At 39.8% G+C, this 24,570-nt stretch overlaps 1 protein-coding gene across 1 annotated transcript in view; it reads left to right on the forward strand.

Moving 5' to 3' along the window:
- Positions 1 to 695: 695 nt before the first annotated feature.
- C8A (complement component 8, alpha polypeptide) overlaps positions 696 to 24,570 on the forward strand; it is a 53,174-nt gene continuing 29,299 nt past the window's right edge. The window contains exons 1-6 of the mRNA XM_004679045.2: positions 696 to 772; positions 9,781 to 9,874; positions 14,625 to 14,769; positions 15,972 to 16,119; positions 20,883 to 21,072; positions 23,381 to 23,581. Coding sequence (XP_004679102.1) covers positions 696 to 772; positions 9,781 to 9,874; positions 14,625 to 14,769; positions 15,972 to 16,119; positions 20,883 to 21,072; positions 23,381 to 23,581 — 855 coding nt within the window. The remainder of the gene's footprint in view (positions 773 to 9,780; positions 9,875 to 14,624; positions 14,770 to 15,971; positions 16,120 to 20,882; positions 21,073 to 23,380; positions 23,582 to 24,570) is intronic.

The following is a 24,570-nucleotide window of genomic DNA, read 5'->3' on the forward strand; positions in this document are numbered from 1 at the left end:
TTCCTCCACTTGTGAATACACCTGGGAGAGTTAGAGATTGTATCATCCAGAGGCCAGATATATGGCTGGTATCATGATTCTGGAGAATGTTTCTAGAGGTGCCAATTATATATATATGGGCTTCTTGGTATAAGCATGCTGCATCTTAACGATATCCAGAATGAAAAATGAGGAGTCCATTCAATTACCCACATTTCTCAGGCTCCAGATGCTTGATAATAATTTGTAGAACCTCCTTGTAACTGTTAGCACATTCTATAGGTTTCTGGTTGTTAACAGCTGAACTGATACACCCATATTCACCTAGTTTTAGTCTTGCAAAAGAGACTGATATGACCACAAAAGTTCTAAAAGCCCCACAAAAAGATGTTGAATTCTGGAAGTTTATCTTGGTTTGAATTTTGCCTTCATCTGAAAATCTGATCCCTTTCCAAAGCTGGAATTGGTTAAATAGTAGGTATCCACAACCATATGGACATTATTTCTCAAATGGTCTGAAGGACAGTGGCCTTTGGTGTCTGGAACTTTAGGATATTTGGCTAATCGATGCCCTAGTAATTAATTAACCATGTTGAATGAGAATCAAGTGAGTTATGTTGGTTTCAAACATTAGCTAGATCTTATGGGTCCCAGTTGGTAGACACCTTTAACTCCCTGAATAGTTTTATTCCTTCTGGGTGGTATTTCTGCATAAGATGTTCACTATTGCTTTTTTCATCCTGTCTTTGATGACTTGTCTGCCTGGGGTAACCACACAGGAGAAGATGAACCGGTGAGTCAATTACAAGTCTGAGCAGAATTTGCATGTAAGAATCAGCTGGTGGGGAACTGAGACAGTTTCATGTTTGCAACTGTCTATTTTAGGATTGAATGTTATCTCCTTTCATGTTATTACTAACTCAGTGAAGGAGAACAGGACACTGGAAAGAGCGTATACTTGTTGTCAGCTAGGTGGTGTGAAAGTCATAGCACTTATGCTCAGGACCTGAGTAATATGAAATGAATCACTTAGTTTCTGTGAGCTCCAGTTTCCCTGTCTGTGAAATGAGAATAATGTCTTTTTTATAAACGTTGATGAACATGAAATAAAATGTCATATATTTCATATACTCAACCCAACATATGTTAATTTTTTTGTGTATGGACAGTAATACCTACTTATCTATTTGTGAGTCATAAGAATACCAAGCTCAATGTTTGGGGTAAGATAAAATTAAGATGATGTGTATAAAACCATCTTGGACAAGGCAAGAGACTATAGAAACACTAGGTTATTTCACTCTAGAAATGAGTTTACTTTGGGCTATAGGGACGTGAACGGAAGTGATATTTTCCTATGTATATTGCAACTTTACCCATTCTATTTTCTTGACTTGTCCGACCTGACTTTCTGTTTTTTTTATATGGTAACATCAAATATTTTGTGGTATTTAACCCTTTATTTATCCTCTGGAATAATTTCAAAGCAGTTCCTGTTACCCAAGCATTAAAGATTTCCAGTAGATTCTTCTCATTCAAATAATAATTCATTCTGAATCATTACTTTCAAATGCTAGAGCAAAAAAGATTCCTTTCAAGTAACAGTTCAGAAGGGGGAAAGACATTTTTATAAGCAATTAATTTGCATCTTGTATTGAAAGCAAATACATTTCAAAAAATCAGAAAATTCATCTTTACTAATTAGAAGATAAAAGCAAGAGAACTGTGCTATAGGAAATCTCTACTGATATACTCTTAATTATAAAGCTTATCAATGCGATCCTTTCTGAAAATGAACAAAGAGTCTTGAAGTTTGATGAACTTATCAAATAAGGCAGACTGGTGAAGAGGCAAATTTGAAGTCAAGGCAAAGGAGAACCAATTAAATACTTTACAGAGTGCTGAAGAAGGAAATCCTGAGGTCTTTGTGTCTAATGCCAGTATGTCTGACCATGGCTTTGAAAATGGAAAACATGGTGAAAAAACGTTGCTGAGTTCAAATTCTGTCACTGGCAGTTACTGTGTGTGTTGTGTCAGACAAGCTATTTGAATTTTCTGAGCCATAAAGTTGGAGGAAAGTAAGAGGAAGAATTAATTTATAGAATGTTCTCAAAACAATGCCCGGTACTTTGTAAGCATTCATTGCAAGCTGTTGCAAATGATGTTGTGTGACTGTTACTGTCAATTTTGGTTTATCTGTTCTCTTTGAGGGTTGATAAAAATTAGAGTGCATTTATATGTGTAATTGCCATGGAACCTCTAAGTTTGCCATTAATGTTAATTTTTTTTTAATTTAACTGGCGCTTTTTTATTACCTCTACATAAAATATTATACACACTAAAATTAAAAACAGTGATAGGCATTTACATTTTTAATGGTGTAAATTTGTTTTTTAAGTCCATGTTTACCATTCATTAAAAGTTTTCAATTGCCTTATTTTTTATTGAGGTAATACTGGTTTACAGAACAGAATGTGCTAAAGTTTTAATAGAAAAATGGGGTTGTTTTAAGAAAAGTCATTTTAAAATAAAGATGATGAAAGAAAGTAAAAATCTTCAGCTTCACATAGCAATGGGTTTCTACAATTTTATGCAAATAATATACTTTAGCATGTGTTTCTTTAAAAAGGTAAGATTTAGTTAAGACTTTTTCCAGTCCTTTCTATTTACTGAGATTTGTTTTATGATAAAGACTATGATTTATCTCAGTGAAGATTCCATATGTATTCAAAAATGTATATTCTAAGGAGCAGAGAGGTGTGTGTGTGCGGGGGAAGTATGTATTCTACTACTGTTGGGTGTAGCACTGTCATTCAGTCAAAGTGGTTGTTAATGTAGCTCAAGTTTTCATCTCCTTGTTCTATCAATTACTGTACAGGGATATTGTAATCTCCAACTCTGTGGGTTTGTCAATTTCTCCTTTCAATTTTATGAGGTTTTACTTCGCATATTTTGAGGAGCTGTTGTTATATAGTTAAATTAACATTTAGAACTGTTTTGTCTGTGTGATGATTTATCCCTTATCATTATGAAAGCTTTTCACTGAATCTGGAAATCACCTTTGCTTTGCAATTGACTGCTATGTCTTGCTGTCTTAGGATTAGTTTTTGTGTAGTAATTTTGCCTAATATTTTACTCAAATTTGCCTGACTCTTCATATTTTAAAGTTTACTTCATGTAGATAGCATGATGAGTCTTGCTTTATTACCTAATCTATGCTCTTTTAATCATAGTATTTAGACCATTTATATGAAATGTAGTTATTGTCCCATTCTATTTTTCCTTTTGTATCATCTTTTATATTTAGTCTATTTTCTAGTTCCAAATTGATTGATTAATGTGGTTTATTTTGTTTGGCAATTACTCTAATATTTACATTAATCATCACTAATTCATCACAAAGTTACCTTTAAATAATGTGATATCACTTCTAATATAGTTTTACTCTGCTGAATGACTTCCTGAGACATTTCTTATAGTGCAAAATGAATTTTAACAATGAATTCTCAATGTTTTGGTGTGAAAAAAGTATTTCACCTTTATTTTGAAGGATATCTTTGCTGAATGTAAAATTTTACATGGAGAATTTCTCCCCTCTCAGCCCTCAATAACTTTAACAAAGTAATTCCATTATCTTTGGCTTGCATAGTCTCAGAGATCTATTTATTTCTTTGTAATATATCTCTTTTTATTGATGGATTTTAAGATTTTCTCTTTATCATTGATTCTTAGCAGTTTGCTTATAATGTGCCTTGATATGGTTCTGTAGGTTCTTATCAAATAAGCAGGGGGTAATTTACCATTACAAATTTAAAAATGTTCTGTGTTTCACATTCCCCTTTCCTTTGTATAGTCCAATTGCATGTATGTTAGCTTCATATTATCCCATGGAACACTGAGTGTCATTTTTGGAAGTACCTCTATGTTTCATTTTGGATATTTTCTACTACTGTAATTTCAAGTCTACTAATCTTTTCTTCTGCAATGTTTATTCTCATGAGCTTATCCAATGAAATTTTCATTTTTTATTGTAATTTTCAGCTTTAAATGTTTTATTTGGTATTTTAAAATATCTTATAGTCATATTCCTAATCTTCTTAAATACTTTAACATAGTTACAATAATATTTAAAATCCTTGTTTTCTATTTTCATCACTGATACTAAGAACTTGGAAGGATAGATAACATCTAGTTTAATTGACTCATGTGAGCCTTATGAGATAAGGGAAATGTTAGATAACAACCAGACTACTCTGCTAAACATCTTATGAATATTGACTAACCTAATTTTTATAGCATCCGTTTAAAATTGTTGATGTCATCCCCTCAGTTGAAGGCCAGAGAGGAATTAAAACAACTTGTGCTAAGTCACCTTCCTCCCAGTGCCAAAGTCAGGCTTTCTAATCCGCAGATGAGTGTTATTTTAGCACTACTGCTGCTACCCTCACTAATCCCCTCACCACCACCACCCCCCCGCCAAAAAAAAATGCTTTTCAAAAATAACTAAGCAAAGCAAGTATTTAAGTTGGAGCTAAGGTGCCCAAAGGCTTCTATAACATTTTCCACCTGACATTCACACTGATGAAAAATCAACAAAATATCTTAGGGGATTGAAGACACACACAAGAGAGGAACACAAACATAGATTTTTTTTTAATAGGTCAAATAGGCAATAATCAAAAAAAAAATCTTAATCATGATCTTTCTTTTTGTCAAGGACATCGATTGTTTACCAATGTTTCCAGAAGGAGGGCAATGTGGGTATTTGTATTAGTTGTAGAAATGACTGGAAGTCAGTGTGTATTCAGGCTACTTGGATTTTTTATATAAACAAGTAGACTAGTAGTTGTGATGTGAAAGTGAGTCTCATAAATAAGGAGACTTGTTCAGGATAACTAAGCTTTATCCACACTGCAAGTGGCATTGGATATAGGCTCTGGAGAGAGGTCAGTCCGAGTTCAAATTGTGTTCTCATCACTTAGTGTCTATAGACCTTGGGCAAGTCACTTACACTCTCTAAGTTTCAACTTTCTGACCAGTAGAATGGAGGTAATATATATTTCATAGAATGCTGTTAGAGGTTAAGGGAATTCATATAAAATACCTACCACAGAACCTAGCCTATAGTAAGCTTTTAGAAAGTTATTTTTATTACTCTGGTTTTTTTCCTGAAATTCTTTTTTTTTTATTGAAAGTCCCTTTTACTCCCCCCCCCCCAAAGCTTAGGTTTTAGAATCAAATAATCTTGGTTTTAATCCTTGCTTTTCCACTTACTACCTAAATAACCTCAAGTAAGTATTTTCATTACCTTATGAATCTGTTTTACTTGCCATTAAAATAGACCAATTCCTATTCCACAGGTTCTTATTTAAATTTAAATGATAGAAGATTAAATGAGAACTTAGATTTGGAACCATTAAGTTTGCTATGCCTGAGAGGCAATCCATGCAGAGATAAAATGGGACTTTTGGATAAACAAAACAGGATTTCAGAAGCAGGGTCTAGATTGAAGGTCTAAATCTAAGAGGTATGAGCTTAGATGGTTATGTGAAGCCAAAGAAATGTGTCCTTAGGGGTGTGGAAATGTAGAAAAAGAAGCAAAGCTAGATGCACCATGAAGAGTTTCAACTTTTAGAGGAGTCCAAGAGAGGAAAGATTTCAAGAAGGAAACAAAGGTGACTAGAGGGGAACTTTCCATGGGATTTAACAACATAGAGATCACCAGAGAGAGACTGAGCACTCTCAAAGTCAAATTTAAAACATTTCAGTTTCTTGATGTAGCTTCCAAGTGAGTGAATGGGACTGATTCAATCACAGAATTAGTGACAATCAGTCTTAAATATAAGCTGAGCCACCTCATTAGGATGAATTCCTGGTAATAATCAAGGTTCAGCCTTCTGACTTTTCCAGCCTAGGACTAATTATTTTGTGATCTGAATTGCTGAAGTAGCCACATTCTGAGGTCAAGCACTTAATTTTCAGGTTGCAAGTTCAATTCCAGATTTTAGGACCTTGCCCAATATGCTGTCCTTTTCAGAAGGCAGATGGGAAACACCCCCCTGCTCCATATGGTGATGGCTTTCCATACATTTTTGATGATGATGGAGGAGTTGATGAGCATGTATAGGGTAGAGAAGGTTTGAGAGAAGAAACTATCATGCATGTCAAGCTTTACATACATAACCTCATCCCAGATTCAAAATAGTCTAACAAATTGTTATTATTCATGTTTTTGGAAGTAGAAAGTCATTAAGAAGCAGAAACTAGTTTCACGCCACATGTTTGGTGGTCTCTAAGTCCCTTTCTGTTATCTCAGTTGTCTTCTACTATGTTACATATTGCTACAGATATTGCATAAAGGAATATGCAATTTGACTGTGTTCAAAACAACTGGCAAAATACTAAGTTAATTAAACTGAAATGCAGAATTTCTCAGAGCTTTTGATATGGAACATTTGAAATCTACAGCACTTGAATTGCCTGAGATTTATTTAAGTGTATTTGACCAGGGAACTTCTCTCCCTCCTCTTCCCCTGTGCACATCTCAGGAACCAGAACTCCCACAGAGGAACTTGAGGAACTCTACAATGACCCTGTGGCATTTCTATAGATGAATAAACTAAAAGTCAGGTCATTATGGCTTATACTAGCACATCAAACTAAAGCAACTAAATCAAATTAGCAAACTAATGGCTAGATTAAAGACCTGGAATCTGTGTTCTATATTAAACACCTTGCTGCTTGAATGGATTTCCAGTAGCAGGGCAATGCTTTAAAATGATCTGGCAAGATTTACTAAGCCACCAATTTGTTAGTGATTTCTTAAGTAATTGAAAAATTGATATGATTCCTTTGGAAAGTCATTTGGCCAGATAGGTTATAAAACCACTTGTATTCTTCTACGCAGTCATCCCACTCTATAGAATGTATCTTCAGTACATTATAGTGGACATAGAGCACCTGGATACTCAAACTTATAACTGTCTGACATTGGGGAGAGGAACAATATACAGCCATCACAAATACTTTGCATTCCTGCTATAAGTGGAAATACCATGATATAAAATGTAATACTCAGAATGATCTCAACTCATAAAAAGAGTGAAAGGAAATATAATAAAACATCAATGGTGGGAGGGTCTGGGGTCACTTTTGAATAATCATTTCCGTGTTCTTTTTCATGAGAATGTATTGCTTTTAGAGTCAGCAAAAACAAATTACCTTAAAAAAACATTCAGTGGAATGATAAGAGAAAATGTTGCTCATACTGATACTGGCCAAAGGCTGGAGCCCTGTAATCACTTCATGCGTGGTTCTGGTGAGCTTGGTGTGCTCTTGCTTCAGTGATAGCATTAGTGTATACGCCTCAGTCTAGACATCATGTCACAAAGCTTTTAAAACTACAGCAGCAGAATCCTGTTCTGTCTAAGCTTTTGCTTCCATCCATTAATACTGTTTTCTTCCATTTTGACATAACGCAGTCTCTGTGGGTTTACAATGACATTATCTTGACAATTTCTGTAGTGAGATGCAGAAATAATACTGGAGTCATTTTCTGTTCCCAAGCCTTCACCCTGAACCTTCTCTCCTACCTTTCAGTGACTAGAAATCGTGTGTTTCTCCATGTCCTTATGCTTCAAACTTTACTATTAAGACAACAGATGAGAAAAATGACATGTGGACAAAGACTTGGGTCATTTGCATGTCTATATACCAGGAGTATTTAGTCAGGTTCTAAGTGGGAATTAGGGCCAAATAATCTCCAAACAGCATCACTCTATTTTTTATAAATTGATTTCATTTTTTCCCCCTGCCTTTCCCTCCTTTGTCTCTTTCCCTTTCCTAAATATTTACTGAGCACCTTCCTTGTGTCTGGCACTATGATAGGTACTGGGACTTCAGTCACAAACAGTTTAATACCTGCGTTTAGAGTGCTTACAATCTAGTGAAGAGGACAGAAATCATGCAAGTCATGTTTTAAGTAAGTGCTAAGAAAAGATGTGTTGAAATGAACAAATTGTAAGAAGGAAGGCATCTAACATGTCTGGATATTGAGGATGGTTTCCCTATAGAGCTGATGTTTATGATGAGACTGAAAAACACCTAGGCGCTAACCAAGTAAACTGATAGTTTAATTCATTCAGGATTGGGTTTTGCAGGGGTGTGCTGGAGGGAGCAGGGAGGATTCAGGATCCAGAAAAGCAGTTAATATTTTAAAATGATGGCTCAAAAAACAAAACTGATTATAAAAGAAAATGAAGAGAGAATGCTCAGTGGAAGTCCAATGGGGGCCAACCAAGTGCAGTGAGAATCCTTGAGCATCAAAAGATAAAAAGGAGAAGGTGTGGAATCCTCAAGTAATTGCTGACACTGCACACACATTTAAGAAATGGCCACTTGTCATTTGAAGTATAGTATCAAAGACTACTTATGACCAGACTAGTGAAACACTCCTCCGCTATATAACTTTTCCAGCTGCATAGCTGGTTGAGGCTTGGTTCTTGTAACAGATTTTATCCAAAACAACATAAAACAACAGATTAAAATGAAGAAGCAGAAATAAGAATCCAGCTGCTTTCTGTTAAAGCAGACATTAGAGCTGTACAAAAGTGTAAAACAATGACATTCTTTCCACTAATTATTTTTCTTGGAAGAGCATTTCTAATAAAATCATGCTATTTATGGTAATGTAACAGATTTGCTACTGTAATTTTAATTTAATACAAATTTAAACATTTCTCAGTTTTGATTTCTTGAACATTGATAAATGCAGCCCTTTTGAAACAAAGGCTCTTTAGAGTCCTCAGACATCACTGGATTATGAGAGGTCCTGGGACCCAAGTTTGGGAACTAGAGTTAAAGAGGATATCACGATTACCCCAGCCTCCTGTCTAGGGTTTCAGCCTTGGAGGGTGCTCATTTATCACGAGTAGCACTCACTACATGAGATCTGCCATGTTTTAGGGAGATAATTGTGGCATTTATCACAGCAGAGGCTTCTGGCTCTCTGAGGCTGTGTCAGTTCATCTGGTGCAGAGCAAGTCTGCCCAGGGGCCTCACTAGGCCTGGCCACGGGCCCCAGAAATGGCCTGCGCAAAGGGCGACTGCTCCCAGTGAGGTGAGCTTGTGGATGGTCCATCTTGCCTGAGTGACCTGGGCTAGCTCCTGAATAGGCAAACTTAATAAAATTAAAAATATGAGTATGTATTCAGCCTTAAAGAAGAAGGAAATACTGCCATTTGTAACCACCAGGCTGAAACTGGAGGACAATATGCTAAGTGAACAAATCAGACAGAAAAATAATGTATGATCTCACTTGCAATGTAGAGTCTCAAAAAGTTGAACTCATAGACGCAGAGAACAGAATGACAGTTATAAAGGGCTGTGGTAGGGATTTGGGGTGGGCGGGTCAGAGGGTACAGGGTACACACTTTCAGTAAGTATCTTCAGTAAGAAGATACGTATGTTCTGGGCATCTTCTACATAGCACCATGACTGGTTAACCACACTGCATTGTGTATGGGAAGTGTACACAGTGTGTATCAATGTGAGCTGATAGATGTGTTAGTCAGCTTGATTGTGATGATTATTTCATAGCCTATATTTATAGCAAACTAACATGCTGTGCACTTTATATATGTTTGATTTTTATCTGTCAATTTTACCTCAGTAAAGGTAAGGGAAAAATCAGTGCCTGTTTTTGTACTATCAAGATGCCTTTATAAGACCTTTTTTGAACTTATAAGATGATTATCATAAAAATGTGCATACCTAAAGCAGGGTCTTTCCTCGCTTTAGGAGAGAGAGCCGGGAAGCTTCCTCCCCTGCACCAGTTCCCTGCCAGCTGAGCAAATGGTCTGAGTGGACAGGCTGTTTCCCATGCCAGAACAAGAAGGTAGGCTCTTTATGATGAGTCTGGGGGCACTTAATGTTTGAATTGTGTTCTAGGTACTCAAATGGAGATAAATAGTAGGGTCTGTAAGCCTAGCAGTATGGGGATAAATTGAGTCTGGAAAGAAGTATTTGGGAGTTACAGACTTGCAAATGGCTGAACTTTTCTTGCCTCTCCTGATTTTGTTTGCAAGGTATTATTGTGTGAGGCTGCAAGACATGTGTATGCTCTGGAGTATGTGCAGAGAAGTGTCCATCTGGACACAGGCATTCTGATCATGATGGCCTTTCTATATCCTGGCCAACCTATTTCCCTGCCCCCAGGATCATCTGGAGGGACGAATAGCTAACTGACAAAATGCCAAGCTGTGAAACACCCCTGGGAAGCTGAGATAAAGCAGAGCAGGCCACTGAGGATGTTCCTGAGGACCCTATTTACCTGGACTGATGTGCACAGTGAACCAAGGGCCTCTCTTGCCTATTTAAGTGGTTGTGAATGGTACAAAATGGTCACTAAACTCAGCAGCAGCACTCCACCCCGCCCCCCACCCAAGGCAGGGGGATGTAGGAAGCTCTCAATTCCGTTTGGGCAGGAAGGAGTGTTAACATTCTGACTGTTCTGAATCACTGACTCTTGTTGATAATGAAAAGAAGACTAACTTTGGTCTTATTTTGTTAAAATCTTTATAGGTAACAGGCACTTCACTGGATGCAGCCAGGTCCCTGCCTCCCCACATGGCTCCCCAGGGAATTTTATCTGTTGGCACATCACTGTCAAGGCTACGTCTTTAAGCTCTGACTTTACTATTTGATTCTGGCTTTGCATCTTCTTTGGTGTGCTATGTTGGGATTTTTAAAAAATACTCTGTCTGCTATTCTTGATCTACAAATGGGAATAGTAAAGGTATTTCCATTGTAGTTACTGGGAGCACTAAATTAGTAGGGTGTACAAGTACTTTTTGTGGCATCTGGAACATAATAAGCGTTCAATAGATGTTTTTTAAGTCACACCTTTGCCCTCCTCTCTCACTCCATCCCACAGCCTTCAATCAAGGCCTGCCCTTGCAGAGCCCCTGGTGTTATTCCCTCCAGGCCTGCTTCTGAATGTTTGATGGGCTATTGAACCACAGAACAGTAGAAACACAATTTGGACCTAGTTTACTGAACTTCAGAACCTATAATGTGTTATCCTGCCTTTCCTGTCTCTGAAATGCCAAAGAATTTAGACTGCCGCTGGTTAAACGTGTTCAGCCCCCGAATTCTCATTAGGCCTTGACATTCGGTATTAGTTATTTCAGTCTGCTGGAACAAATGACCACTAACTGGGTGGCTAAAAACAACAGATTTATTCTCAGTGTTCCTGAGACCAGCAGCCGGACATGAAGATGCTGGCAAAGCCGTCCTCTGCGGCTCTAGAGGAGGCTGGGTTTTGCCTCTTCCAGCTCCTGGGGCTGCTGCCAGTTCTGGGGGGGGCATTGTGCCCTACCTGCAGCCTATGCCTCCATGGGCACACTCTCGTCCCTTGCCTGTTTCTCCTCAGTCTCTGTGGGTCTGTACAAAGTCTCCCTTGGCCTGTATAAGGACACGGGTGGCACTTACAGCCCACCGGATAATCCAGAGTATTTCCTAATCTCAAAACGTTATGAATGTCTGCAAGGAAGCATTTTCCAAATTAGGTGACATTTACAGTTTTTGAGGAGGAGGACTTGATTTCCTTGCATGGCCATCAACCACCTGTTCTACATCCTATACCGTCAGGTGTTGCCGTCTAGGTAGCAGAGATTACCCGGGACGTAGTTTAAATTGGAGTTGAACTACTTCCTCAGTGACTCAAGACATAGTCTTTAATAGCAGCCTTAAAATAATTAAATTCTGTTCATTATTTAGGGAAAAGATCACCCTCTTTTTTTATTTTTATTTTTTAGCAACATTGTTCTTTCTTTTAAAATTACCCAAGCAATGATGTACATTTCTGGAAAGAAACATTACCTACCAGCTAGTAAAGGAGATTATGTCTTAATGACACTAACCACAGGCAATGACACGGAGCAGTCCCTGAGGGGGACTCTGCACCAACCTTTCTGTAACGTGATGTCTTCATCATTTGCTAGCAACTCAGACAGTAGGGAGTGGGTGGGAAGGAGCCTCTTGTCTGCACCATCACTACAAATACAGGAAGCCCAGGAGGGATGGCATTAGTAGTTACTATTTATTAAATGATTTTTATATTCCAGGCACTAGGCTAATGCTTTAAATAAATTGTTTTGCTGGGTTTTCATGGCCAACTGTAAGTGACAGATTTCATCACCCTCTTTGCTTAAGTTGCCCTTTAAGAAAGTAGCAGAACCCTGGGATTGAAACTAGGCAATCCCATATGACAGGCCATGTTAGTGGTCACTGAATCCAGGTCCCACACAGTCATTTGTTTTTCTGGAGTAGCCCAACAGCAGGAGGAGCCCAACATCTGACTACAATGACCCATGTTATAACCACCACGATGCAGTGCCCCCTGCAGCCAGATAAAAAGCTGATTTCTTTCCTGTATGAGCACCAATCTTCACAGCACTCTCCAGTCTCACTCATGCTACAGGGGAGGCACAAGGGACAGAGACAGGAAGCCATTCACCCAGTGATGTATGGATGTGAGCAGCAGAATGGAGTTCCAATCCAGTTTAAAACAGTACTTAACCACGTAAACAGGGTGAAAAAGTGTGACTAATAACCACCATTCAATAAATGGTAGTTTCTATCACCATGATCACCACTGATAACTGCAGGTTTTAAAACCCTGATGAACTTAGTAAGAAAGAGAATTGGTTCTACATTCAGTATGCGGAGCAGTCTTAACTGATTACATTATGGAGAAGGCAAGTGTGGGTAGAACATTAGAATATTCTGATATTCCCAAATGGACATTAATTATAATCTCTTACCACAGTTTATAAATCTCTTATGGATGTTATCAACTGAAAGGCAGAGGAGGCAAATGGACAGGTTTAAGCTTCACCTCTTTGACTAGCTGTGATTCATTCTTTGCTAATAAGCAGTCAAGTAGGCAGAAACAGACAAGAGGGGAGAAGACGGGAGCACTACATTGTTCTAGAACTCACCCACTGGAATCATCTAGAAAGACTTACTGAAAATAGTTATGTCATGGAACTGCATCTTTTTATTGAGTGCCAGTGATATGCCAGGCACAGGGTGCCACATCCATTCTGTCACTCCATGTTCATTCCATCCTCTCATTCCAGTATTGCCATTACACCCATTTTACATACTAGAAAACAGAAGCTCAGAAAAGGAAAGTGACTTGCTCATGGTCAGCTGGTCAGGGAATCTGGGCTCCAAACCCCAGTAAGTCTAATGTTTATGCTCACGTCTATTAACTGTAGTGCAAGAAATCATTAATAATTGTCAAGAGGGAAGTTACCACCTTACTTTACAGACTTGGAAACTGAAGTACAAAGTACCAGAACATAACATACTTTACACAATGAGTAAGAAATAGATTCAGGTCAGGAACTCTAACTGCTCCAATAACAGCTGGCTTATTTACTTATTGCCGTTCTTCAAAGAAGGTCCCGTGGGCTGAACCTACAGACAAAATAGCAGAACATGGCACTGTACCTTCCCTGATGGGACATCCTACATGTTTGCCTTTTAAACATTTTATATCCTCAAATAGACTCTAAATTTCTTAAAGGTGGTGGTGGGACCTTATCTTTCTCGGAATATCCTAATGTTCTGCTTCCTCCTCCACACTGTTCTTGACATGGTCCATCATGTGAACACAGTCATAGCAGCTGCAGTGCTGAAGCTGGTGTGCATTTTTATTCTTTCTTCAGCAAATACTTATTCCTCTGCAGTCAAAGCTTGACCTGAGACAAAGATCAGGGCTTCAGAGATCTTTGTCTTTCTGTCTCTTGAATGGGTTCTCACTACAGCATTGACAAGATAGCCACCTATTGTCCATAATTTTCAGCAAATTAAAAGAAGCTGTCTTTTCTAAGAGTTATGGGGGAAAAAAGTCAGAGAGAATTATGATTGACCAGGGTTGAGTCCTGAACTGATGTCTGAACCAATCATTGCCATTGCTGCTTTGATTGGCTGGGCCTCCGTCATACCTGACATCACTATAATTGAGGGGAGAAGGTCACCCCCACCTGACCCATAGCAGGAAGGGAAGCAAGGACCTCATGAACAGAAAGAACACTGTGAAGGAAACACAGCATATCTGCTACAGTGTCTCCCACACACCTGGCCTAGACCTATACCTACTGTGTGAGCTCAAATAGAACATGGGCTTTCCTTCCTGCACCCAAGCCTAACATAAACTAGTGGGAAAGGCAGACATATAAGAGACAACCCATAAAAGCTTTCATGACAAGGGCAGGAGCAAGGGAAGCCTAGGGAGCTGCAGAACACGTTACTAAGAGAAGGCACTGAGATGATAGGTAGAACTGGGTGAGGGCGGAGGGACAGGAGGAACAGAGCTACAGACCTCTGCTAGGGACTGTAGCTTTACCTTGTCCAAAATTGTCCTTTGATGCTTGGAGCCCTATTTAACATTCCAGTCGGTGACTACTACCGCTGGTTGCACATCACTATTTATAAATACTCACCTCTTAACAAGACAACTTTTTAAGCAGTCCTCAATCATAAGACAGCTGTTCCTTATGTTGAGCTGAGACCTGCCTACACACATCTTGGTTGACTGATAGACAATGAATGCATCTGGTTCAAATCTGATTTAGTACCGACACCGGAGCCTTCTGAAACCCAACAAGTTTGGGGGAAGCATCTGCAGTGGCGATATGTGGGATCAAGCCAGCTGTCACAGTCCCACAGCTTGTCTAAGTCAAGTGCAGTGTGGACAGGATTTCCAGTGTAAGGAGTCAGGTGAGTAGCTTCTTGGGAATAAACAACTGTGCCTGTCAAACTTAACATGCAAAATGCTTCTCTGGGGGAGCTTGTTTCAATGCAGACTCAGAGCCCTTCCTTGGAAGGCATCACTCTGCAGGCTTGGACTGGGGCCCAGGAACCTACATTTTAAGCAAATCCAGCAGCACAAGTAGTTTTGATTCAAATTTATAGGAACATCTGTGATTGATTTAGAAAAGATACAACTTATTTATTCATTCTTTCATTTAATATACATTGATTTGGTACATACTTTGCACGAGGCAATGTGCAACCTGCTGGTGATAGAGATGTGCTGGCCTCAAGGTACTCCTAGAGTCTTTGAAAGAACCTTAAGTGGAAGCCAAGACTATATCTTAGGATTTTCAGTGTGATGTTCCAAATGGACTCTTTAGCATGGGATGCCCAATGAGCTTTGTTGGGGATGGAGGGAATCACAGCAGGCTTTAAAATGGTACTTGAGTTGAGAGTTAGCGGGGAAAAAAAAAAAAGTTACCAGGAGAAAGTTACCAGGAGAAAGAATGTGCAAAAGCATAGGGATTTAGGCATTCACCATCATTCTTACATTGCCTTCCTTACATTCTTACATTATCTTCCTTTATCATTATAGATTGTAGCTAACTCCAAATTCTTCCAAATCAGATTTAATATTTTACATCATTTTGTGCTTTTAAGATTAAAGGATTTTTATTTAACCTTTATGATATAATATATTTCATCTAGCCCATCAATAAAAATCACTATCTCATAACTATGAATAAATTTAAAAATACTGCTGATTAAATAATTAATGACCAGTGCTTTGGAGAGAGAGAGACAAGAGATGGGTCGGGTAGGTAACAATGGCCAGACTGTGGCATTTAGAAGAAGAGGGATGGGGATGCACTGAAGGAATCGGAGTAGAAGGATGACATGGCCAGACTGGCATATTAGGAAGATCCCTGGGGCTGCAATGTGGAGGCTGAACTGGAGAGGGGGTGAGGGGTGAGGTCCTGAGCTGGGGGAAACATAGCACACTCGAAGGACAGAGAAGGTGAGGACCACAGAAAATGGAACAGGACAGATAGGACTGAAGTGTCATTTCTGAGGTGAAATGGACTTGATGACTATAGGTGTGGGTCATGAGGGGCAGGGAAAAGCCCACAAGTCTCTAGAAACATCCCCAGCCTCTCCTCTTGCAGGTCGCTGCCTAAAACGCCACCTTGTGTGTAACGGAGACATGGACTGCCTTGACGGCTCTGATGAGGAAAACTGTGAAGATGTCAGGGTCACTGAAAGTGACTGCAGCCACTATGACCCAATTCCCGGGTCGGAGAGGGCAGCCTTGGGGTGAGCTTCAATTAGTGTCTTCAATCAGTTTGGGGGACAGATTAAATAATTAAAGACCAGTGCATCCTGTAGGACAGTCCTCAAACCCCCCTTCTCCCCCCCACACACACACTTAGGCAGGTTCTCAGGCCACTCAAGCTGCTGTAAAAAAATACCTCCCACTGGGTAGTTTATAAATAATAGGAGTATGCTTCTCACAGTTCTGGGGTGCCAGCATGGTCAGGTGAGGGTCCTCTTTCAAGTTGCAGACTTCTAGTTGATTCTTCAAAGGGTAGAAGGGAGTTCCATGACTAGGGAGCTCTTTTATGAGTGCTTGTTCTCTTCATAAGAGCTTGATCTTCATTTCCTAATCTGAAGACCCCACCTCCTAATACCATCATGCTAGGAGTTAGGGCTTTGGGGCGACTCAAATATCAAATCATCACAGGTGGCTTGCCCAATCCTGCCTGCATGCCTTACCCCCACATCTCTGCCCAAAGAGCCACTTCTTGCTTCACTCTTCCTGTGCAACCACTCACCGTGTCACCGCTCACCTCCTCAGGCCAATTACATATGAAGCCTCCATGGAAGCCACATCTTCCATGCAGCCTTTTATGATGTCTCTGAAAGATTGCTCTTTTCTGACCCAAGCATGCCTCCTGGTAGCCCTGCTCATGTTCTGCTTGGCACTGTAGTTGTGGGTCTGACCAGGTCTAACGATACAATACAAAGGAATGGGCTTTGAGATGATGAGCAGGGCTTGAATTTCTCCTTAGCTTTTTCTTATTGACACCTCCCAGTACATAGCACTTGATTGACTAAGATTCATTTGTCTTGATTGTAACTTATGTATGCAATGTCCATGTTTGGTTTTTTACTACATCACACTTGTTACTTCTAAACCTTGAAAGACTTAGCTCTCTCTTTCTGGAATGGCCTTCCCCATCTTCCTAACTTGGCAACCCTCTTAATCTAATGTTAAGGGGCTGAATTATAGACACATAAAATTCATATGTTAAAATATTCAATAGAAGTTAAGCTATTAATGCAATTGAAAGGTTAGGATTTAACTACTCTATAGGTATACCACTTGCAAGAAGAAAAAAAAGGCAATTATAATAAATTAAAAATCAAAATCAACAGCCTATAAAATCAACTACAAATCAGAGACATTCTACAGAGGAGGGAGAAGAAGAAAGATCAACACAGGTGTGGGAAGAGTGCAAGGGACTATGGTGATGGTGCATGGGTAATTGTTGGTGGGCATTTCATAGGGACTAGACTGAGAGGGGAAAGCATACAGTACACAAAAATGAACCATGATGTAAAATATATAGAGAATTTAAAAATCAAATAATAAAAAAACCCTCATTCCCAGTGTGTCTATATTTAGAAATAAAAATAATCTTAAGATAATTAACCTTATTTATTTATGCATACAAGAACTGGGGTGTAGGCCAGAAATGGGGAGGGTAAAAGGATTCACCAGAGAGAGTGGGGACAGAACAGGTGGGTCTACTGAAATACACTGCTGAGGGGACAAGCAGGTAAAACAGGAGAGATCTGCTGTGCCATGTGGGTCAGATCCCTGGCCGGGATCCAACTCATGCCGCAGTGGCTGGTAGCAGCTTGACAGCACTGAGACTTAGGTCCCTGCACCACCAGGAAGGCCTCTGGAGATAGATCTTTAGGAAGGTGATTAAGGTGAATGTGGTCATCGGGGTGATAAATGGCGTCCCTATAAGATGAGGAAGAGACATCAGAGAGCTTTCTCACCTTATCACAGAGAAGAGGCCATGTGGGAACATAGTGACAAGGTGGAAAAGAGATCTCACCAGAACTATCACTTTGACCTTAAGCTTCCAGCTTCCAGCACTGTGAGAAAAAAGATTCTATGTGCTGAACACCCAGTCTGTGGCATATTTTTATGACAAGTCCAGCTAAGACATCTAGGTATTCTCTTCTCTAGGTGTTCTTCTTGACACTGTCTAGGATGGCTTATTATTCTCTCCTTGCTCCCAGAATCCCTCACGTGTCCCCCTCTCCCAGCACTTCCCCAGCAGGCCTAGGGCATCTGTCAGTGTCCACCCAGCCAGGCTGAGAGGTCCTCTCCATCTCTGCCTTCTAGCATCCAGCACAGGCCAAGTGAAACAGTGACTCTTGGTTTTGTCATTCCCTGTCATCTTGTCTTTTTCTTGGGTCTTGAAAATAAACTCTGAGGACAGAAGAAGCTTCTGACCCATTTTTTTCACTCCTCAGTCCTGATATCAGTTTTCCCTATAATGGCTCCTCACTGAGAGTTGAATTGAAACCAATCAATGTAACCAACTAGATCTTTACAGATGAGGAAAGAGCTGCAGCTCCCTCAGGGTCTGCTGCGTATCACGGCAGATGCTGCTCTCGCTTGCTGTGGCCTCATGGCCCCAGGGTTGCATCCACCTGCCAGAGGAGCTAGGATCCTCTGCATGCATGTAGACATACACATATGAGAAAATGATCAAACCCAATCTCCCTCTATTCCAGTTGTATTATTTTTCTTGAACCACCTAAACCAAAGTGGAACAAACTAGATGGTTTGAGCAACAAAAATTTCTTTCCTCATAACTCTGGAGGCCAAATTATATTATTCTTATAAATAACCTTGCAGTGAATATCCTCGGACATGTACTTTTATACACGTGGTTATTTCTGTATAGATTTCCAAAGAGTGAGATTTCTCTGACTACATATTTTCCATTTTCATTAGAGATCGTGCCACTAGCTCTCTCATATGTATGTTAGCTTAGTAACCTCTTCTGCCTAGAGCTGAGGTCACATCCTTGGGTTTATTATTCCTTTGAATTTTGATTGACCAACCAGAAAACCTGTATTCAAAGCTACCTGCAGAAATATATTCAGTGGGTATGAAGGTAGGAACTGCAGGGCTGGGTAAAGGGAAGGTATAAAGATTTTAGCATCAACAAATCTAGGAAAAAATTCAGCTGTGAGTCTATACTCACAAGCTACGTAATTTTTCTGAGCTTCAATTTTTGCATTTGCAAAATTGTCATGAGGTTGAAAGCTAATGTCTGCTTAATGTCCGAGAGAGTGTGTGTTCAATTCATCAAAGCTATTATTGCATCACTTCCACTAATAAAAAGAAAGAGATGAAAAAAGGAAAAGAAGAGGGAAGTTAAATTACAATGAATTGCCACTATGTGCTGTGCACTCTATAATTATCTATTTATTCTATCAAGGCAGGTTTTATTCACTATTTTTTCCTGCTCATCTTCTGCCTTTTCACAGAGGGTACAAACAAACACAGTGCATGGGATGCCAGAGGTAATCACTGAATGTCACAGGAACACAAGGAAGGAACAGCTGTCTGTTAGCATTCTCAAAGGCCATACAAAAGATGCACCTTTGACTTGGGGCTAAAAGACTGACTAGAAGTCTGAAAGACAGAAGCAGTCACTTTAATACCTACAGCATAAGGTGCTTTGATCAATAGGTCTTGTCAAGTTACATGCTTTTAATATCTCTTTAAAAATATTAAATTTGGGGCCCTCACAGTGGCATTGTGGGTTAAAGCACAGCATTGCAAGCTGGCCACAGCTGCTTCAGTATGAGTTTGAACCCTGGTCCCAGTGGTGATTCACATGGCACAGCAGACCTCTCGTCTCGCCCACTGCTCCCCTCGGCAATCTGCCTGATCTGCTCCCCACTCTGTCCCTAATGATTCCTCCTACTGCTCCTGCAGCTCTGGCCTGAACCCCAGTTCTGTGTGCATATTAATTAATTAAAAATATTAAATTTGTATTTTAACTGCTTAACATTATTTTACCTATGTAAAATCTGTCCATGATATAAAGCCTGGAACTTGAGCAGAAAGATTTGAAAAAACCCAGAGAAGTATGGAAAAATACTTCTGGAAGGTACGAGGACTGGAGGACTGAATCATTTATTGAATATGTAAAAGATACTATCTACTATGCTTCTGTTTTACTTTATTTCCATCACTTAGACTTCAAAAAATCCTAAGAGATAGTTTTATTAAATCTATTTTCAAATGAGGAAAATTAACTTCAAAATGTGACTAAACTCACACAGAAATTAATTCTCCCTGAATTTCAAAGTCTGCATCCCTCAACACTGCATCTACCTGAGGACAGAGGCCTTTTGGGATTTCTAATTTAGCACTATGAGCTACATACAGTATTTCAAATTTATTAATATTTTAGCAGCAGAGTCCTTTTCTGAAACAACAGATGAAAATATCAACATTTTGGTGCTTAGCATCTGCTAAGTACTATCATAATTTCTTTACATGTTTTAACTTAAATTGAACTCTACCAGGGTGGTACTAGAACTGCTTTTCACAAGTACTAAAGTGTGGCCCAGAGAGGCTAAGTGATGTACTGACGATTACACAGTTATATGTGGCAGATAGGGAAACTAGGCTCAGACTGTCTGATCCTGAGCTTGATTTTTGTGTCCACTCTTCTCCATAACTTATTCAAAAAATATTTAGGGGCCTCTGCTATGTGGCAACACTGTCCCAGATGCTAAATGGAGCCCTCTGTCTTTTCAGGTTAAAGGGAACTTGGGAACCAGCTTGAGCCCTCTTTGTCTTCCTTTGTTATTCAAAGCAGCCTTTGCCTTAATTCAAGGAACCCTGAGGTTCCACAGAACATAACTTGAGAAACCACTGCTCCAACTACCAAGTACATTTTCTAGAGGATACTTTATGCTCTCTTGGTCTTTCTAGTGCTCTCTCCTAGAAGCTGCCTGCCTTTTTAATGTAGGTATAATATCCTGACCCGGGAAGAAAGGCAGAGTGTGTATGATGCCAAGTACTATGGAGGCCAGTGTGAACCAGTGTACAATGGGGAATGGCGCGAGCTTCGCTATGACCCTGCCTGTGAGCGCTTCTACTACGGAGAAGACGAGAAGTATTACCGGAAACCCTACAACTTCCTGACGTACCACTTTGAAGTAAGTCTGAACAGGCAACTGCCACAGGCTGTTGACAGAGGGCGAGAGCTGCTTTACATAGGTTTCATTGCTGATGGTGACACTCCCTTTCCACCTGCCCAAGGGGCACACAGTGCTGACATTTAAGCATGGCCGCCCACCTGCTGAGCTTCCGCTCCATTCAAAATCAATAAAATATATTTAGGGCCCTGTTCTCTGAGTTGGGAGTTGAAAACCTATCTCCCAGTACTGGCTCTGCTAGAATAAAAGACCTCAAACTGCCGACCAGTTTTCTAATAGATAAAATGGGGGGTGGGTTGGCTTGAAGAACTGCAACCCCACAATTTCCTGCAGGTGGCAGAGTAGGGGCTCTGTGTCCATGTGCCCACATCACCAGAGCATGCTACACTGATCACTTTCATATTTTGGCTTTCTGTATATAATTTTGTTTTAGAAAAAGTTCTGCTGTTTAAAGGTGCTCGCTAACTGCTGATGGTCCCTAGCATTCTCTCCATCTGTAAAATCTTGTGGTCCTGTTACAGAGCAACCTAATGAGAACTGGGTTACCTATCTGTGGCCTTCACCCATGGCTTGAAATTCAATTGTACTGCAGGGACACACAAAAAGGGTCAATAATGGGTTTATTTACAAAGGGGAAAGAAAAGGAACAACCCAGGGAAAGAGAGAGAGAGAGATACAAGTTAACTGGAACATCCTACCAGCTCCACTGACTTGAAACTCCAATTAACACACTGATAGCTCATCAAGAGCCAAAGGACAAGCCACCAGCCAAGCAGTCCAGAGACAGAGAGCATGTGTCTAACATGGCTCCCTTATATATCCCCCAAAGTGTCAGAATGCCTGCTTAGCTCCACCCTTGGGTCCTCTCAGTTCTCCCCTAGGTATTGCTGGGAGTTGTAGTTTCAATAACTGGAGTAGGGGGTGGCGTCCACAAAACTCTGCTGAGTTCCTTCAAGACATCCTTTCTCCCTAACAGTCCCTTGGTCACTGGGAGCACTACATCCCAGCTTCTAGCCTGCTCATGGGTCCTTTAAACTTCACTTTTGAGCGAGTCAGCTATGTTACAAACTTTGTTGAATGTTTACCACGTGTTAGATCTGCTCTTTCTAAATAAAAAATCTCCCGTTTCATCCTCCTAACACAAGGGGATAGATATGATCACAGTTCCATTTTAAATATACAAAAAGAAGAAAAAAAAACCTACACAAACTTAGAGGGATAGAGCATCAGGTTCAAAAGAGGCATAGAGGTAAGTTTCAAAACCAGATCTATGTGAACTAACCAAGCTACATGTCATTCATATTATATCTGTATACTCATAGATGACAGGATCCTAGATTCTCAAGAGAAAAATATTGACAGACGATAAGGTCAGTCTTACGGAGCCTGTTTTTAAGAAGTTGGTCCCCCTTTTCCCACCATTAGACCTATGGTAAGCCAAGCTGGGAAATGTAGATAGATGATGCCATTTTCCTAACATCATGGGCAGTCTAGGGTCTACATGTCAGGTGAGACAGAGTAGGCTCCACTTTAGTGACAAAGGATTCTGAAATCTCTGCAATTGAAATCAACAATGCCTTACATATGCTAGATGTCCATTCTAAGGTGAGAAGAAGCTCTAATCATCAAAGACAGCAGGGTCCAAATGAAAGCTCCATTTCAACACATGTTCTCTTGGCCACAGAGCAAACTGCCCGTGGTGTTTAAACCTTCCTCCCTCAGCTCAAACAAGTATTGAGATTGTGCAGCAGTTCAAGTTAGCAGAGAACTACAGCCCTACTGTGTTCCTAGAATGAAATAACCAGATATTTGTGGTCCAGTGAGAGCACATCACTGCTTAGAACTACCATCCTCTGCAGCTTCCTGCCCCTTTGCTCACAGGCCCACGCCTGCACATGATTTTCTGCATCTTTGTACTGCGAGCTATGTCTACAGTCTTTCTCTAAAGAAAGAGTGAGCCAGCTGGAGAAATCAGGCCGACATCCCCTTTTATTAGAATCATCTCTGTGTGTGTTGTAATAAATATTTTAGTGCTATCTAAACAGACTAAACATTGCTGTATTTTCTGTATTACAGTTTCAATCTAATGCCGAGATTAATCTTTTGAAAATTATTTATAAGCTACAGTGACCAACACCTGAGGGAAGAAATGCTATTTTGTTGAGCTATTAACAAGGATGTAAAGCATTGGTACTACATTTTAAAAATTAAAAATACAAATTACTTATAATAATTGAAAAATTTAGATATCTTTATAAACCAATGATATTAAATATGAACTGGCTGACAACAGTTCCTTTCCTCTCAGGCTCTGGCAGATACCGCAATCTCCTCAGAGTTGTATGATGATATAACTGACCTTCTGACTCGACTAAAAGACGACAACTTTGTGTCTGCTGGTGTGACCATTGGTGTAAGCCCTGCAGGCAGCCCATTCATGGTGGAAGGAGGTCTATCTGGATCAAACGACAAATCCCTCTTGAAAATGTTAACCCAGTACAATAATAAGGTACTGAAGCATAAAGCCTGTGTCACACAGTATTCCATAATCTACACTGAACACGTATTACCTTAATTGCATTTAAAAAGTACAATAGTAATTGAACCTTAATTTGGTTGTGTAATTGGAAATGTCTGATCAGTGGTAATCATGTTTATTTTTCTTATTACGCTTTCACACACAGAATCGTCACAAAGGAAATAAAAGTGAATGATAAGGCTAAAACTCTTATCACTTCACCCCATCCTTTCTTGTGATTACCTGGAGCATAAAGGGAAATACTTTGAATGGTAATGTCTTCAAGGGAGGTAGTCAGGCCCTCTAAACCAGAAGGGAAGGCTTCAATACAAGGCTTGTTTTTCTAGATAACTGGAGGGCCAGGCTGCCCCATCCTTCACTGTTAAATATTCACCACTAGTCCCTGTTACTCTTAGTGGTCAGTCAACGCATCCCTGAGGAAAGGACATTACTTCAGCTGACCTGTCCTCATAAAGGGAGGCAAAGTTAATTGAATGGTATTCCAGGCATGGAAATCAGCATGTGCAAAGGCCTGGAAATGAGAGGATGCCCCACCTCAGTTTGGGATTGAAAGCATCCTGCAGAGGTAGCACAGGTGGAAGGGAAGGAAGGCATCTCAAGGACAGAGCAGTCATCAGGAGTTGGAGAAGTAAAATGATTAGACACTTAGCCAAAATCTCAACAACACTGATATCAAAACTGGATTCAGTTGGGGCTCAACACAGACTTTTGGCTAACGAAATCAGTTATAAAAATTAACTTCAGAAGCCCAAGTTATGTTCTGCAGCTTTACCAGAAATTAGCTCTGTGCTCTGTCGATTGCACATTAATATGGACCTTTGTGAAAGCAGGTGGCCTCTTTACTAATTTCCACTAACATTTGGAGCCAGGTTTATATTACCTTGAGCTAATGTCTATATATGACATTTTCCTTTTAAATCAGTGCAGTGTCACTCTGGTTCTATCTATTTTGGTTATAT

This window comes from Condylura cristata, unplaced genomic scaffold (assembly GCF_000260355.1).
Source record: "Condylura cristata isolate star-nosed mole 26May11 unplaced genomic scaffold, ConCri1.0 scaffold00008, whole genome shotgun sequence".
Taxonomy (NCBI): Eukaryota; Metazoa; Chordata; class Mammalia; order Eulipotyphla; family Talpidae; genus Condylura; species Condylura cristata.